The following is a 14,851-nucleotide window of genomic DNA, read 5'->3' on the forward strand; positions in this document are numbered from 1 at the left end:
ATACGAGTTATGCGAAATGAGTTTTGGTCAAGAATGATTATGCGAGATGAGCGGAACCCGTTCTAATATCGTAGAAAAAAAGTTGGCCAGACTGCCTTTACTCACCCTCTATCGGCTTACTGTACCTTATTTTACATCTTTTATAGCTAGAGTAATATAATTTTAACGATTATATTTCAATTTATTTTTTCTAACGATATACGAATAGGTACTTTGGGTAGCTACGAACGTTAATACGAATACTTAAAATAAGCATACTGAAATGTAAGAAATAAGCAAATTTTAAGAGCTATCCTTGCGTATATCATTTCTCCAACGAGACCATTATGATGATGAAACGGACGCATTAATCAGAACAGATAACAATTCTAAACATAAATGTATAGCTATTAACTTAATTTGAAATGAATGGTCCACAGTCCAGTGTAGGATCGACTTCAACCAACACGCATACTCGTATTAAGGGCAAAGATAGTTTTTGTTATCAATAATAACAGTAGTAACGAATTAGTTCTAATGTCTAATTTAGCAATATACTTGTTTGTTATCAAATTAATTCTGTCATTGGATGCTGCTCCGCAAGTTTTAGGTGAGTTAGTACGTTGATAGCATAAATATCTAAAGGAGATTTTTATAAATGAAAATTCGTATTTACTGGCCTGATTTGTACAACTGTTTCACAGCTACATTATAATATGTATACGCCTCAGTGTTCAGATCGCTAGTATTTCCGCAGTTATTATGGTTTCACATCATTACCTCCTATATTTAAGAAATATACGTTTTATTTGCAGATCAATTACAGAATGGTTTGGACTACTATAGCTATGAAGGATTAGAAGACGAGGTAAAAACCAACTTTTATACTGATTTTGTAAACACACCTAGGTACTCCTCTGTAACTAATAAAAAAATACTTTCAGACTGAAAAAGTATCAATAAAAATATACTACGAATGCTTGTGCCCGGACTGCCGACGCTTCGACAGCGAACAGCTGGTGCCTGTGATGAGGACACTCACGGACCACCTCGACATACAGACATTCCCTTATGGTAATGCTAAGGTATGTAGGTATATTATTGGAAATTTAATTATAACACAAGATCGATCCCTGACTACTGTATGTGCCAGTGTGTCCCTTGAGTATCTATGCATAATGTTACCTTAAGGTAAAATGAAAACCAGGGCGAAATAAGCGTACAAATGGCGATGGAACAAATCTGGTGGTGGCTTCTGCCACAACTACTTCGAGCCCAATCGTGTTCACACGTATGCAATTAGTATAACTTTATATAAGTACTTAACCATTTTCAAGGCTCTGGGCAATATTTATGACCATCATATTTTGACTTTATGATATGGAATTAACGTCCAAAACCAATAAAATATTTGAACTTAGTCTGCTGTATACCTAAGGTTTAATGTGACTTAACCCCTATTCCAGACGGAGGAGCACGACGGCAAGCCGACATTCACGTGCCAGCACGGGCCGGCCGAGTGCTACGGCAACAAGCTGCACGCGTGCGCGCTGGACCTGCTGCGGAACCACTCGCAGGCGCTGCTGGTCAACGCGTGCATGATGGACCCCTCACAGGCCGGCCGCGGCTCCGATGACCAGGCTCTAGATGTGGTGAGTGTGGAGTGTATGGCTACAAGCTGCTGCGGAACCACTCGCAGGCGCTGCTGGTCAACGCGTGCATGATGGACCCCTCGCAGGTCGGAAGAGGCTCCGACGACCAGGCTTTAGATGTGGTGAGTGTAGAGTTTATCGCTACAATCTGCTGGACCACTCGCAGGCGCTGTTGGTCAACGCGTGCATGATGGACCCCTCGCAGGCTGGTCGGGGCTCCGACGACCAGGCTCTAGATGTGGTGAGTGTAGAGTGCTACGGCTCCGACGACCAGACTCTAGATGTGGTGAGTGCAGAGTGCTACGGCTACAAGCTGCTGGTCACCGCGTGTATGATGGACCCCTCGCAGGCTGGCCGCGGCTCCGACGACCAGGTTCTAGATGTGGTGGGTGTAGAGTGCTACGGCAACAAGCTGGTGCGGAACCACTCGCAGGCGCTGCTGGTCAACGCGTGCATGATGGACACAGGCCGGTCGGGGCTCCGACGACCAGGCTCTAGATGTGGTCAGTGTTGGGGAACAAGCTGCATGCTAGGTTGCTGGACTGGATGATGTCTGGGCCCTATCTCCACTTATCCGATTATCGTTGTCTTATATATAGGTAATTATTCTGGCGGAAGTTTCAAGTCCAGCTAGACGCTTGTGGATATGGACATTGTGTTGAATAGGCACTGCAGAACAATGCCCTAGTGTTTGACCTCTTGTAAAGAGTCTATTGCTTCTATGATGTCATGCACCATGAAGCGCTTGCGAGCTGGGTCAGTCAGTAGCAACACTGCACAGGCGCTTGGGGTCAAGGTTAAATTAAACCATTCATTTCATAACTCGCGTTACACTGCAATCAAAATCTTCTGAAACTTTCCATCTCCAAATTTCCAGTGCGGCAAAGCGATGGGCTTCGACACGGCTCCCATCAAGCACTGCGCCACCTCAGACCGCGGCACGCAGCTGCTGGAACACTACGGGGAGGAGAGCGGGAAGGTGGGCTACGACTACGTGCCCTACGTGCTGATCAACAACAAGGTGCTGGACCCTGACTGCTCGGACCTGCTGAAGGTCGTGTGCGACGCGTTTGTGGCGCCGCCGCGGGAGTGCCGGGCGTATGCGCGCGAGTTGCTCGAGCGTGGTGGCAGTGGAGGTGGCTACGCCCGGTATGCCGGCTGCGCTAGCTAGAGAGTAATTGACATTTTGTATTAAAAATATATATATTGTATAAGCTGCCGTTGTACGCTTTTAAAATCATGTTTTTTTATTCACAATATAATTTAATCCGTCGTCTTGATTTCAATATTGCACCCAGAAATAGATTCTATTTTTAAAAAAACGTTCCATCGCCGCGGTTATTATTAGCTTTTAAAGATCTAGGAATTAAACACAAAGAGCAATGACTGTCGACTTGTTTAGAATTCAGTGGTAAGAATATTAAAACGGTAGATACGAATTAACAAGTCTACGTCAGTAAAAAATTAGAAACGAAATTAACAAAAAAAGTTTAATATACTCGCAAAAACTGCAGTTTATGAACCTATACAACGTGTATACTTAAAGATTGCTGTTTATGTTTCAAATTAGATAGATAGATAGAATATTCTTTATTTGTACACATGAATAAATTATACAAAGCTTAAATATTAACACATAGGTACAAAAAAGGCGGTCTTATCACTAAAAGCGATTTTTTCAAGACAACCTTTAGGTGGAAGAATATTTATGTTCAGATAGGGTCAAGTGTACTAAAGAATTTATTAATTAACTATAAATACCTACAAACTAAACAATATACTTACGTGAAATTATACTTATATACCCAAATTAAATAAGCGGTCAGAGTTCTACGGGACCTGAAAACTGTATTTGAGACAAATTTTCACTTAGCCAGTCTCATTCTCAAGATAACATTAGATTACATAGGTTAACAATAACTTACACTATCGTTTACTTTTTCGGATATAGGTAATTTATTTTCATTTATATTTGATCACTAGATATTCTTACTTCAACTAAGTAGTGTATTGAACTTTGTGAAAAATCTCTTATAATTAAATACCTAGTTCGGCATGGTTTCAATGAAATTAAAAATATTTGTTATTATTTTTCTATATTCGTTCCAGTTATGTGGTTCACAAGGAAGGAAATATGGTAAGTAAATTGGCGTTATTTTTGAATTGGGTTCGAGAAAAGCAATTAATTATTTACGTTTTTTTTATACTATTCTGGTAAGTACCTGTATTTATACATCTTTGTAGGTCCAATAAGTAGCGTTATGTTATATCTTACAAAAGGGACCGATAGTATAACTGTACGACTTTATATACGAGCTTTTATTTTCAGGTTTACCAAGCTCTAGGAACTTACAGGAATTATTGAAAACGCATTCTTCACCACAGGTATAATATGTGTATTTGATGTTGTTAAAGTAAAAGCTTAAACTATATAAATAAGTCCTTACCTATTACTTACTTACTTTTTACTTATTTACACTTTTTCAGGAAAACTTTACCAACAATATTTCAGTAGCAAGCTCTTCAGTAGTGGAAATAAAAGTTTATTACGAAACACTGTGTCCGGGCAGCATCCAGTTTTTCAGAAACCAGCTGAAACCCATTGCTGAAAGACTCTCTGAACATTTGAAAATACATTTAATTCCGTTTGGCTTCGCTGAAATTAAGGTAAGCTTAAATTAATCTACGTACATTCAGTATAAATCTTAACATTACAAACATTAATCACTAGTGACTCTGGTAAAGAAATAAGAAACCTTGTAATAAGAGAATCATAGCTTCAAATTCAAATTCAAATGGTTTAATCGACGTAAAATTTTACAATTATTTGTCGATAGTCATCTACCACCATTTCACAAAGGCCCCGTCATTGAGAAGGAAAGAAATGGCGAAAGAAACTCCTCGAGCATCTTTTCAACTTTTTCCTTATAATCTATTACAATTTTTACTTATATCTAGTACCTACAATTTTACTTAAGTATCTATATCCATTTCATTTTTTCAATAGCCTTAGCTGAGGTGGACAAGACCACGCGTTTTTGTCGTTTAAATAATCATTTATACTATAGTAAGCTTTACTACATAATGTAGCTTTAACATAATTCTTAAATTTTTGCTCAGTAAGGTTTATTGCTTCATTTGATAATTTATTATAAAAACGTATACAGTTCCCCATGAATGATGTGTTTGTTTTCGAAAGTCTGAGTGTGGGGAAAAGCAACTTATTTTTGTTTCTGGTCTCAATACCGTGAGTGGCTCCTACTTTACTAAATGAATTTAAGTTTTTACGAACATACATAATATTTTCATAGATATATTGGCATGGAACAGTTAGTATACCTATTTCCTTAAACGTATCTCTTAATGAAATTCTAGACCCTAATACATATATGGCTCGAATTGCTCGTTTTTGCAGAACAAAGATTTGATTAATGTCAGCCGCTCGTCCCCACAATAGAATTCCGTAAGACATAACACTATGAAAATAACTAAAATACACAAGCCTGGCTGTATCTACATCTGTTAACTGTCTAATGGTTCTAACCGCATAAGCTGCAGAACTCAATCTACCGCTTATCCTCTCAATATGGGGTCCCCATTGCAACTTTGAGTCAATTGTAATACCCAGGAATACCGTTTCATTTACTAACTCTAGCTTATCGTTATTCAATGTCAAATATGTCTCTACTTGTCTTACATTAGGCAAAGTGAATTTAATACATTTTGTTTTCTTGGAGTTAAGAGCTAAATTATTTACAGTGAACCAATTAGCAACTATGGAAAGAGTACTGTTTGCATTGTCAAAATTGACTTCTTGTCGCTTCAACTTAAATATAAGTGAAGTATCATCAGCAAACAGTACTATCTCACATAATTTATCTACCAAAAACGGTAAATCGTTAACATATACAAGAAACAAGAATGGTCCTAAAATCGAGCCTTGGGGAACACCCATACTGACAGGACAGCCAGCCGAACGCACTCCATTTATGTCAACTAGTTGAGTTCTGTTGCTCAAGTATGATTCCAATAATGTAAGAGCTTTGCCAGTTAGCCCATAATATTTAAGTTTCATAAGTAGAGTGGCATGATCCACACAATCAAATGCTTTCGATAGATCGCAAAATACACCCACAGCATCAAGACGTTCCTCCCAAGCACTAAATATGTGTTTGACCAACGCGACACCAGCGTCAGTTGTAGATCGACCTTTGGTGAAACCGAACTGTTGGTTATGGAGAAGGCCGTGAATACTAAAGTGCGAAAGCATTTGATGCAGCATAATTTTTTCAAATATTTTACTCAGTACTGGCAAAACTGATACAGGCCTAAAATTATTGGGATCATTTTTCTCACCAGATTTAAAAAGCGGTATTAGTTTACTAAGTTTCATCAAATCGGGGAATACACCGACCTCAATGCATGTGTTAAAAAGATTAGCCAAGTGGGGTGCTAGGATATCAATAACATGACTAATAACTTTAACGGACATGCCCCATAAATCTTCTGTCATTTTTAAATTTAATTCTTTATAAGTGGTAATTATGGTCTGTGTATTTATACCATGAAATTGAAAGTCGAGATCGCAAGGCGGTGCATTCCCTCTTAGCAAACGTTCAGCTTCAGCGCAAGATGAATCAAGGTTCTCAGTTGTAGCTATCGGTATACTACGGAAAAAATCTTCAAAGACGGAAGCCACTTCTTCACTAGATGAAACAATTTTATCATTAATTTTAAGTTCAAAATTTAAATCACGTGGTTTATTCTTCCCGGTTTCAGTATTAATGATATTCCATACGGTTTTAATCTTGTTATTAGAGTTTTTAATCTTTCTATTTATATAATCTGATTTAGCTTGGTGGCAAACGGCTTTGAATATCTTTGTATATTTCTTTACATAATCTTTAAAGTTATCGTCATGAGTAAATGTACGCTGTTCATAGAGATCATATAATTTACGTCTGCTCTTATAAATTCCCGATGTTGCCCAGTCATTAAGACTTAGTTTACAATTAACATCTACTTCTTTCTTAGTGAACACGTTTTCAAATTCTTGAGACAAACCTTGAAATATTTCCTTAAATGCATCATTGGGATTTCTTTCAGAGCTTCTACAGTAGCCAAGTTTACTGTTCAATCGAGATTTAAACTTATCAATTCTGTATGATGTTACTGGTCTGAACTTGAAAGTGGCTGACTTACGTTCAAAAGTACAAGGAAACGTAATAATTTGCCCACTGTGGTCGGATGGTAAACAATTGATTACAGAATGATTAGTAAAATCACAATTACAGTAAATATTGTCAATACAAGTGGCTGAGGTGGGAGTAATTCTGGTAGGTTCCAGGAAGACATTACTTAAATTATATGACTTGAACAAATTAATTATACAACATTTCATAGAAGTCTCAACTAATAAATCAATATTAAAATCTCCCACCACGACCACCTGTTTTGAGCTCTTAGATAAGATGGTAAGACTATCCTCCATCACTTTCTCAAATACTTTATAGTCAGAAGAGGGGGGCCTGTACACGCTTAAAATTATATACTTGTCCATCTCAACACAAGCTAGTTCAGCTATTCTTTCGACCGATAATTTTACAATATCTTTCCTATCCTTACATTTTAAATTTTTCTTTACAAATATTAATGATCCTCCTTTGTCTAACGATTTCCTATTAAATGAGCTAATAACATTGTAATTTTTTACATTAAAATTCATGTCATCATTTTTAAGGTGATGCTCAGTAATACAAATTATGTCTATGTCGTATTGTTCTAAAAATAACTCTAGCATTAGAAGTTTGCGAGAAAGCCCCTGAATATTCTGGTGTACAACTCTCAGTTGCTCATCTCTTGTCGTGCATGGCAGTTTAAATTTACATTAGTATTACTACTAACTATCGTATCAGTTGGTCCTACTTCTGTTATACTACTTATAACAGGGTCATAAATATTGTAAGCTAACAATTTAGCTATCTGTCGCTTATAAAACTTAGGTACATATAATGTACTCTTGGTCAAAATAAAATTGTGAATAAATTTATTTGTATCGAAATACATCATCTGTTCCCTATGACCAAATGTCATGTTAAATATCAACATATTTAACTCATGTATCTGAGTGTTCTGCTTATGAGACCGTGAAGCGGAATAGGGAAAGGCACAGATTATCGTTTTCTTGATTTCCATGGTAGAAAGGGCGTCATAGCATCTTATTAAGTCATTTTCTGTCACATCTAAGCTGTTTCCAATTAACAATACTAATGTAGTGTTTGCACTGTATTGTCCTGACAAAATTCTATCTACAATTTGGTTATAAGAAGCCCCTGGCATACATATATTAATGACTTTTTGTTTAAGATAGTCATTTAACATGTGACCCATTTTGCTACCTAGCTTATCTGAGAAGACAATTGTCTCATAAGGAGCTTCTCGAAGCAGGCAGGTACTCGGTGTTGAAGACAGGGCAATCTCGGACCGGTCGCACGGTGACGGGCTGCTCGTCGGGACGGCTGGCTCGTCGTTGCAGACTGTAGTAGCTGGCTCGTCGTTGCAGGCTGTACTAGCTGGCTCGTTCACATGAAGAGTGCAGGCTGGTGGCAGCTGAGTGTCAGTTAGTAGGACACTACTCGTCGCGACGGCGGGCTCGTTGTTGCAGGTTGTAGTAGGTGGCTGAATCTCATCAGGGGGGCAGGCAGATGGCAGCTGATGTAGCTGAGTGTCAGTTGGTAGGACACTGTCTGCTGGCTGCTGGTGCTGTTCAGGTGAAGCACTCTGGTTGAACCCCGAAAGAGGTGCCGACATCTGGGGACTGGTGGTTTTATCCCCAGAGTATGGCGTACGGGTACTATTTAGGGCAGACTCTAAGTTGACCAGTCTGCGCTGCAACATTGCCATGTTCATCTCGTAGTAGCTGTTGCATTCCGAAAGGTCCTGCCTATGGACTAAAATATCCTTCTCATACTTAAGGACCAGTAGTCCAAGTCTAACATTTTCTTCTTTTATAGATTTCATTGGTTTTTGTAACTTTCTCAAAGTATGTTGACATCTCTTTATAGATCTGTTGATTTTACAGTATTTTTTCAGTTTATTCGCACCGATAATCTTGGGTGTCACTTTGTGTTCGCAGGGTTCTTTGCAAGGTGTAGTGAGGTCTATGGTAGGTACTGCTTTACATTGTGAGTTGATCAGTTCCTCATACAAAGCGATGGTTTTATCATTTTCATCCCGCTCTTGCTCTTCATTCCGTCTTTGGAGCTCTCCGTTGGCCTCAGCCAGCTGTTGTTCCAGGCTGTGGATTTGCGACAGAGTAGCTTCATGGATGTTCTGGCACTGCTGGTATGACCTCAGTAGACCATTGAGCTCATCACACTTGCCTTGCAGATCTTGGTACTGGATATCCTGTTCTACTAATTGGTTTTTTAGCACTGTGTTCTTTTTTAAGATGCACTCAAATTCCATTTCATTTTCATCCCGTTCCTTCATGAGTTGGTCGGTCAGTTCACGGGATGCTTTGAGGTCCTCCAGGGCTGTCCTCAGCCGGAGTTCCAGGTCACGGGTATGTGCCTTGCTTCGGGACATCATCTTGGTTTTGTCTGAAAAAACACGGGGTGCTACGGTAGTATATCGGTATAGGATATGGGGTGAATAGTCAGAGCACCAGATAGGGCTTATTTTTCAGGGTTTTAGTTACAGAACAAATGTTTATTCATGAAGTTACTGATAATTTATAAGCAATTTGGTAGTAGTAGAATTCAAATTGTAACTGATTTTCACTAATGAATGGTTATTATTTTCTAAATAATAATATAATACTTTGAGTAAGCTAAAAATACCTAATTTAGTTATTTTTTGACTAGTCTAATAAAAGGATGTTTTGTTAGTTATCTATGTAACAAGTACAGGCATTCAAATTCACTTCCACATATAAGTCAAGTGAACCGAGCACACAAGTCATAGAAGGATTTAATTCCCTATTCCTAAACTCCTAAACCAGGACTACCTACTAGACTACAGGGATGGGGAGCAGGTAATGTTAGAAGGGAATATTTCTAAATAAAAAGTTTACTTATAAAATGTTGTTTGAACAATTTGATCCTATGTATTGTGGTAAAATTTGAAATTAAACAATGAGACGGGACAGGGAGACTACAGTTTAGTTTAGGATAAACTAAGTTACTAGGTTTTAAATAGTAAAGATGAGATTGAGAAGAGAAATAAATAACTAAAAAACTAAGATAAATACCTACTTATTAGAAAGAAAAGGAAAGTAAAACGGCAAAGAAAGTTAGAATATCTTAATTTAAACTAAGTATAAAGGCTAAAGGGAGGGAAAACTAGATAATTTTACACAATACTCGCCTGATAATTCGTTGGAAATTTGAAGTTTGACAGGTTATAGGTGATTCCAATTTCAACCTCATCAATTTGGTTAAAAACTTGTCTTGAGGCTCAAACTTCACTTGTTACACACTTATTTTAAATACATCGATACAATTACACTAATTTTAAGCTAATTAACTAGTATTTAATCAATAAAAAATATTTAAAACTAAGCAGCTGTTTCGTAGACAGCTATTCGCCAGGGTTGCCAGACGAAAAAAAAAAAAGCTTCGTCAAGCTATACAGGTAAAGCTATACGAAAGGACATGGGGCCATTCTAATTCGTAGATTTTTTTAAATCGAGTTTTTTTCTTCCATAAGTAGTTTTTTCTCTCTTTATCTCAGTGATCACGTGACTTTTTACTATGGGGAGTTCTTTTTTCACAAATTCCATACTTACCACTTTAGCAACACCCTGTGAACGCATAAAAAGGAAATTAATCAATTTATCAACATCACAGTGGCACAAAAGCCGTCCCCAGTTCCGTTGCCAGCACGGCGCGCTGGAGTGTTTTGGCAACAAGCTGCACGCGTGCGCCTCCGAGATACTGCGAGATACGGCGCAGGCGCAGATAGTGACGAGTAATGCGCAGGCGCAGGGGTTACCGGGTGATGCGCAGGTGGTGCCAGGCGAGGCGCTGTGGGATGACGCGAAGGTGGCGCTGTACGCCGCCTGTCTGATGGACGCCACGGGCTACCGGCCGAGCTGGCACGATCAGGCCAGGGCTTTCCAACAGGTCAGCATCTATACTTGCTATTAAATTAGTATTGGCTCTTCTGAAGGAAATTTTTACATGCTTGATGTTCTTGCGGCGATGAGGAACTTGTCATGAGGCGACTGACCGCTCAAAGGCGTAGAAAAATAGTAGTCTATCTTCATCGGTTACTGTAGGGGTAGTATTCCAAGTAATCATGTATTTGTAGTAAACGTAGTGTTTTTAACATTGTGATGTAACTATGATTAATAATAGTTCAAGTATGAACCCATACCTACACTAAGCATGATCGTAGAGCCTAATTATCCCTTGTAGCATAAAGTTGGTGGGTACCGGCATTAGCTGCAACTGCAATCTCGCATTTGGTCGCGCGCCAAGCGCTAAGGGACGAAATCAAAAGTTTTACTAACTCCATTGTTATTTTCAGTGCAATATACACATGCGGCTCTCTCAGGCGCAGAGGTCTAGGATATTTGCTTGCGCCGCGGGACGGCGTGGGTCTTCACTGCTACTGTCTCATGCGGGGGACACCAGGAGGCTCGGGCCTCCGTACCTGCCCTATGTGCTGGTCGACGGTGCTCCCTCCGAGCCCTATTTACTGGCGAGTATTTGCTCGAAGCTTCAACCTAAGCCTGATGCGTGCTGGCAGCATTTATGATCTCAATGCAAATACATTGATAGGATATGAATCTAGTTGTGATTCCTCTGTTGATGGTATTTTATTCAAAGGATTTACCGAGACTATAAAACACTAGCACCCAACGTTGAAAAATTCTAGCAAAACAAAATCTTGTAATGTTTAAAACTATGTGAGTACACTCTACAACTACAAGTATTATTATAAAATTCACACATTAACCTCATGGAATTTTTGAAATTTTTCCTTCTATTCCTATTATTATACTCATTGCTTTAAACCACACAAAGACTTATCGTTTTCCTCTCCGCTACGAAATGTCTTCAGTTTGTCGGTAATAGATTTTCAGTGTTTACCTCGATTGCGAGCTGAGAGGAGCTGCCGTGTGGCGGTATTCATATGTGTCACGGCCCGAGGCAATATCCTGTGTCGTGTATTCAAACAGCCGAAATCCCGCAGCGAATGGCCGTAAGGCCGAAGCTATTGTTCTGCCGGGCGGCGGTCGGTCTGCAGACTCGCCTCTATGGAGGGTTACTCTAGATTAAGAATCTAACAAACGAGAGTTGTCATGCAATCGGTACGTTACAATCAACGAGACAGAGTAGCGGTTAACGCAGCAGGGTTCCGATACTGGTTTTTCGTCAGCTAGAGTGACCTCCCTGGGGCATTCCCGCCACATGGCGTGGCTCGCACACTGCCGCGCCGGGACACTTGCCAACAATACCTCCCGTTATTGTTCCGGGCTCGACTCGCACCCTGCTAATGCTGGCTACAGCTTTGTACCCTAATTGGACAGTTTCTAAAGAACACTTGAAGTTCATAAGCTCGCTCCTATCCTATTTGTGATTGCCATTACACTTGCGTGCGTGAGAAGCAGCGCTCGTACATATTTAAGATGTTTTGAAACCGACGACCAAAAGACATGTATGTATAATAATATACTTACATCTACTTTGTATATAACTACTTTTAAGATAATTTTAATAATTGAACTTGGCGAACGTCGGTCTCTTCAGAATAGTAGTCAGGGTCCACACCACTACACCATTCAGTAGTCCAAATTAAAATGTAATATACTTACATACAAACCAAATATTGCATACAAACCAAAAGCGTACTTATCTAACTTTTGAACCTAAGTACTTAGCTGAGGTACTTTGTCGGTACTTGACTGAAATACTTATATCAGACTGTTTCAGTAAGTAAAGTTAAACTACTGAAAACCGAAGCTGCTGTGTAACGCATACTGTGGGTCTGTACGTCTGTAGTCTGTTGCTAGTTGAAATTAACCAATATGTAATTGCCCAGGCTTCTGCAAACTCGTCCCATGTACTTACGTAGTGTATCTACCTGCATATAAGATGCATATAGTAAATGGGACTTTTTATTGATGCAGGCGCAGTTCAGTTCGGAAACGATCATCTGAACTATTCTTAACATCACAGTTATTTATGACCATTTTTGTTATTAAAAAAAAAGTTAATTTATAGTATAAAAAACATTGCACATTCAATATCTTGAGATTCATGAGTCAGTCTCGCGGTACCTAAATATTTGAAATATTCTCTCTACATGACTCAGAAACAATTCTGACTGACCATAAAAGTTTTAAAACCGATAACTATAAAGTTGGGAACGAGTGAGGCCATTCTATAAACTGTCATGTTTATCTTTAGTCCTAAATCACTGTTTCTCAGTAAGTACTGAAGTACATAATAATATGTAGGTACTTAACTACCTTCATGCATGTGCTGTGATTAGTAATGTAATAATACCATTAATCTTCTTACGTCATTACACCAGCATCTCTAATGAGCAATATAAGTAAATAAGTAACTAAATAGTGCCTATATTTTTTTGTTACTTTGTGTGTATATTCTACCTAGGTAGTGGCAGTAATTCAGTGTGGAGTTGTGGACATTAAAAATAATAACATGCTTTGACAAGCGTTGCGTGCTACTGCCGCCAGGCGGCGTTTCGAGTGGGTTCATGTTGCTGAAATAACCCACCTGTGTGTACTTATGTAGTGTAGAGTAAAGAGTTATACTGATGCTTGTGAGTATTAAATCTTGGTTTTGTAGGTCTACTGTTTGACTGTTACTGCTGGACATATAGGAATAAGTATAAGTAAGTACTACAGGAGATTTATGTTTTATAAAATTTCATAAGTATGTGGGGACGTCTCACACACGGCCATCCGACCCCAAGCTAGGCAGAACAGAACCTGTGTTATGGATGTCGGACAGCTGATATATCTACACAGATAGATACATATTAAATAGATAAACGACAACCAGACACAAGGCAAACACAAGTGCTCATCACACGGATGTTTGCCCTGGGCGATATTCAAACCCGCGGCCCCTAGATTTGGAAGCAGCTTCACTACCGCCTAATTTAAGCTACGATGCCGTCATGACAAGTCATGCTTTATTTTTTACCTAACTTTTTATTAATAATACTTATTGTTTTTAACTTTATATCTGTCGGAATAACTCGACAAATCATGATATAAATCAGTAGGATATCCAAAATTGAATTCAAGTACTTATAATAGTATTCAATCTAAAATTCAGTAGGTTCCTACAGTAGGTAGATGATATCGGGCGATGATAAGTTATCTATCGATGATTTCTGTATTTTCAGTTATGATTCTGTCTGATATGTTGGATCAATTCAAAAAGTACATATATTTTATATATTTTTTACATTTTGTTCAACAAATACATGTGTATCAAAATTATAAATCAGAAGTTGCTATGTTTATTTACCTCTAACTACACTTAATTTTTAACTCTTTAAAAACCAGCCAAACATTTTTGTAAAAAAAAACACGTTTGTTAGGCCACAGCAATCAAATCTTGCGGAAATACATAGGTTCTGTGTATATTTCCCATCGCGATATTCGTGATATAGTCCAGGAGGGTTACTCTACCAAGCTGAAAATCGAACGAACGAGAGCCCGGCAATCGGCACGTTTAATACAATGAGATAGAGTCGCGGCTCACGCAGCACCGCTCCGAAACTTAGATTTTCGTCATATAGAGTGACCCCCTGGCCAGCGATGCGCCGCGATGATGCTGCGAGGCTGCGCGAAGGCCAAGGCCTGCGTTTTGTTATGTAAATGTGGACCATACCGTGCGCATGCGCAGGACACTATTCTGGGAAGCGAAACGACGCTGCTCCATTATTGCCTCGGCTCCTCTGTTCTTTTATGCATCACATTGTCTTGAATATGAAATTTTACGCTTTAAGTAGGTAGGTTTGTTATTGTTATGGTAACATTTATGAACTCTGTGTAAAGATCTGCCTTTTTTTCGTGTGTTCAGTTCCGTTCGTTTGGTGTCATAGGTATAAATAATATGTATAAAAAGTACACCTAACAAAAAATAAGGTTTTCGTAATTCCAGTTACGTATACCACTTTGATAGGTGTGAAACATAAAATTACAATGCAAATTGTAGCGGTTGTAATGTCCA

At 38.8% G+C, this 14,851-nt stretch overlaps 2 protein-coding genes across 4 annotated transcripts; both read left to right on the plus strand.

The window, feature by feature from the left end:
* Window positions 1-438: 438 nt before the first annotated feature.
* LOC105391249 (GILT-like protein 2) lies at window positions 439-2,904 on the plus strand. Of its 3 annotated transcripts, none has more exons than XM_048633328.1 (6): window positions 439-589; window positions 795-847; window positions 924-1,064; window positions 1,446-1,556; window positions 1,679-1,753; window positions 2,509-2,904. In XM_048633328.1, the coding sequence occupies exons 1-6, from the start codon at window positions 517-519 to the stop codon at window positions 2,800-2,802; spliced, it is 747 nt and encodes a 248-aa protein (XP_048489285.1). In that variant the 5' UTR covers window positions 439-516; the 3' UTR covers window positions 2,803-2,904. The 3 variants fall into 3 exon arrangements, with proteins under 3 accessions (XP_048489285.1, XP_048489284.1, XP_048489283.1); XM_048633327.1 differs by lacking the exon at window positions 1,679-1,753 and adding an exon at window positions 1,798-1,872; XM_048633326.1 differs by lacking the exon at window positions 1,679-1,753 and having other exon boundaries at window positions 1,446-1,631.
* A 545-nt stretch (window positions 2,905-3,449) lies between these two features.
* On the plus strand, window positions 3,450-13,052 carry LOC105391250 (gamma-interferon-inducible lysosomal thiol reductase-like). Its single transcript, XM_011562712.3, has 5 exons — window positions 3,450-3,768; window positions 3,961-4,016; window positions 4,119-4,298; window positions 10,481-10,756; window positions 11,163-13,052. The coding sequence occupies exons 1-5, from the start codon at window positions 3,687-3,689 to the stop codon at window positions 11,391-11,393; spliced, it is 825 nt and encodes a 274-aa protein (XP_011561014.3). The 5' UTR covers window positions 3,450-3,686; the 3' UTR covers window positions 11,394-13,052.
* Window positions 13,053-14,851: the final 1,799 nt, after the last annotated feature.

Source organism: Plutella xylostella, chromosome 5, assembly GCF_932276165.1.
Source record: "Plutella xylostella chromosome 5, ilPluXylo3.1, whole genome shotgun sequence".
NCBI lineage: Eukaryota > Metazoa > Arthropoda > Insecta > Lepidoptera > Plutellidae > Plutella > Plutella xylostella.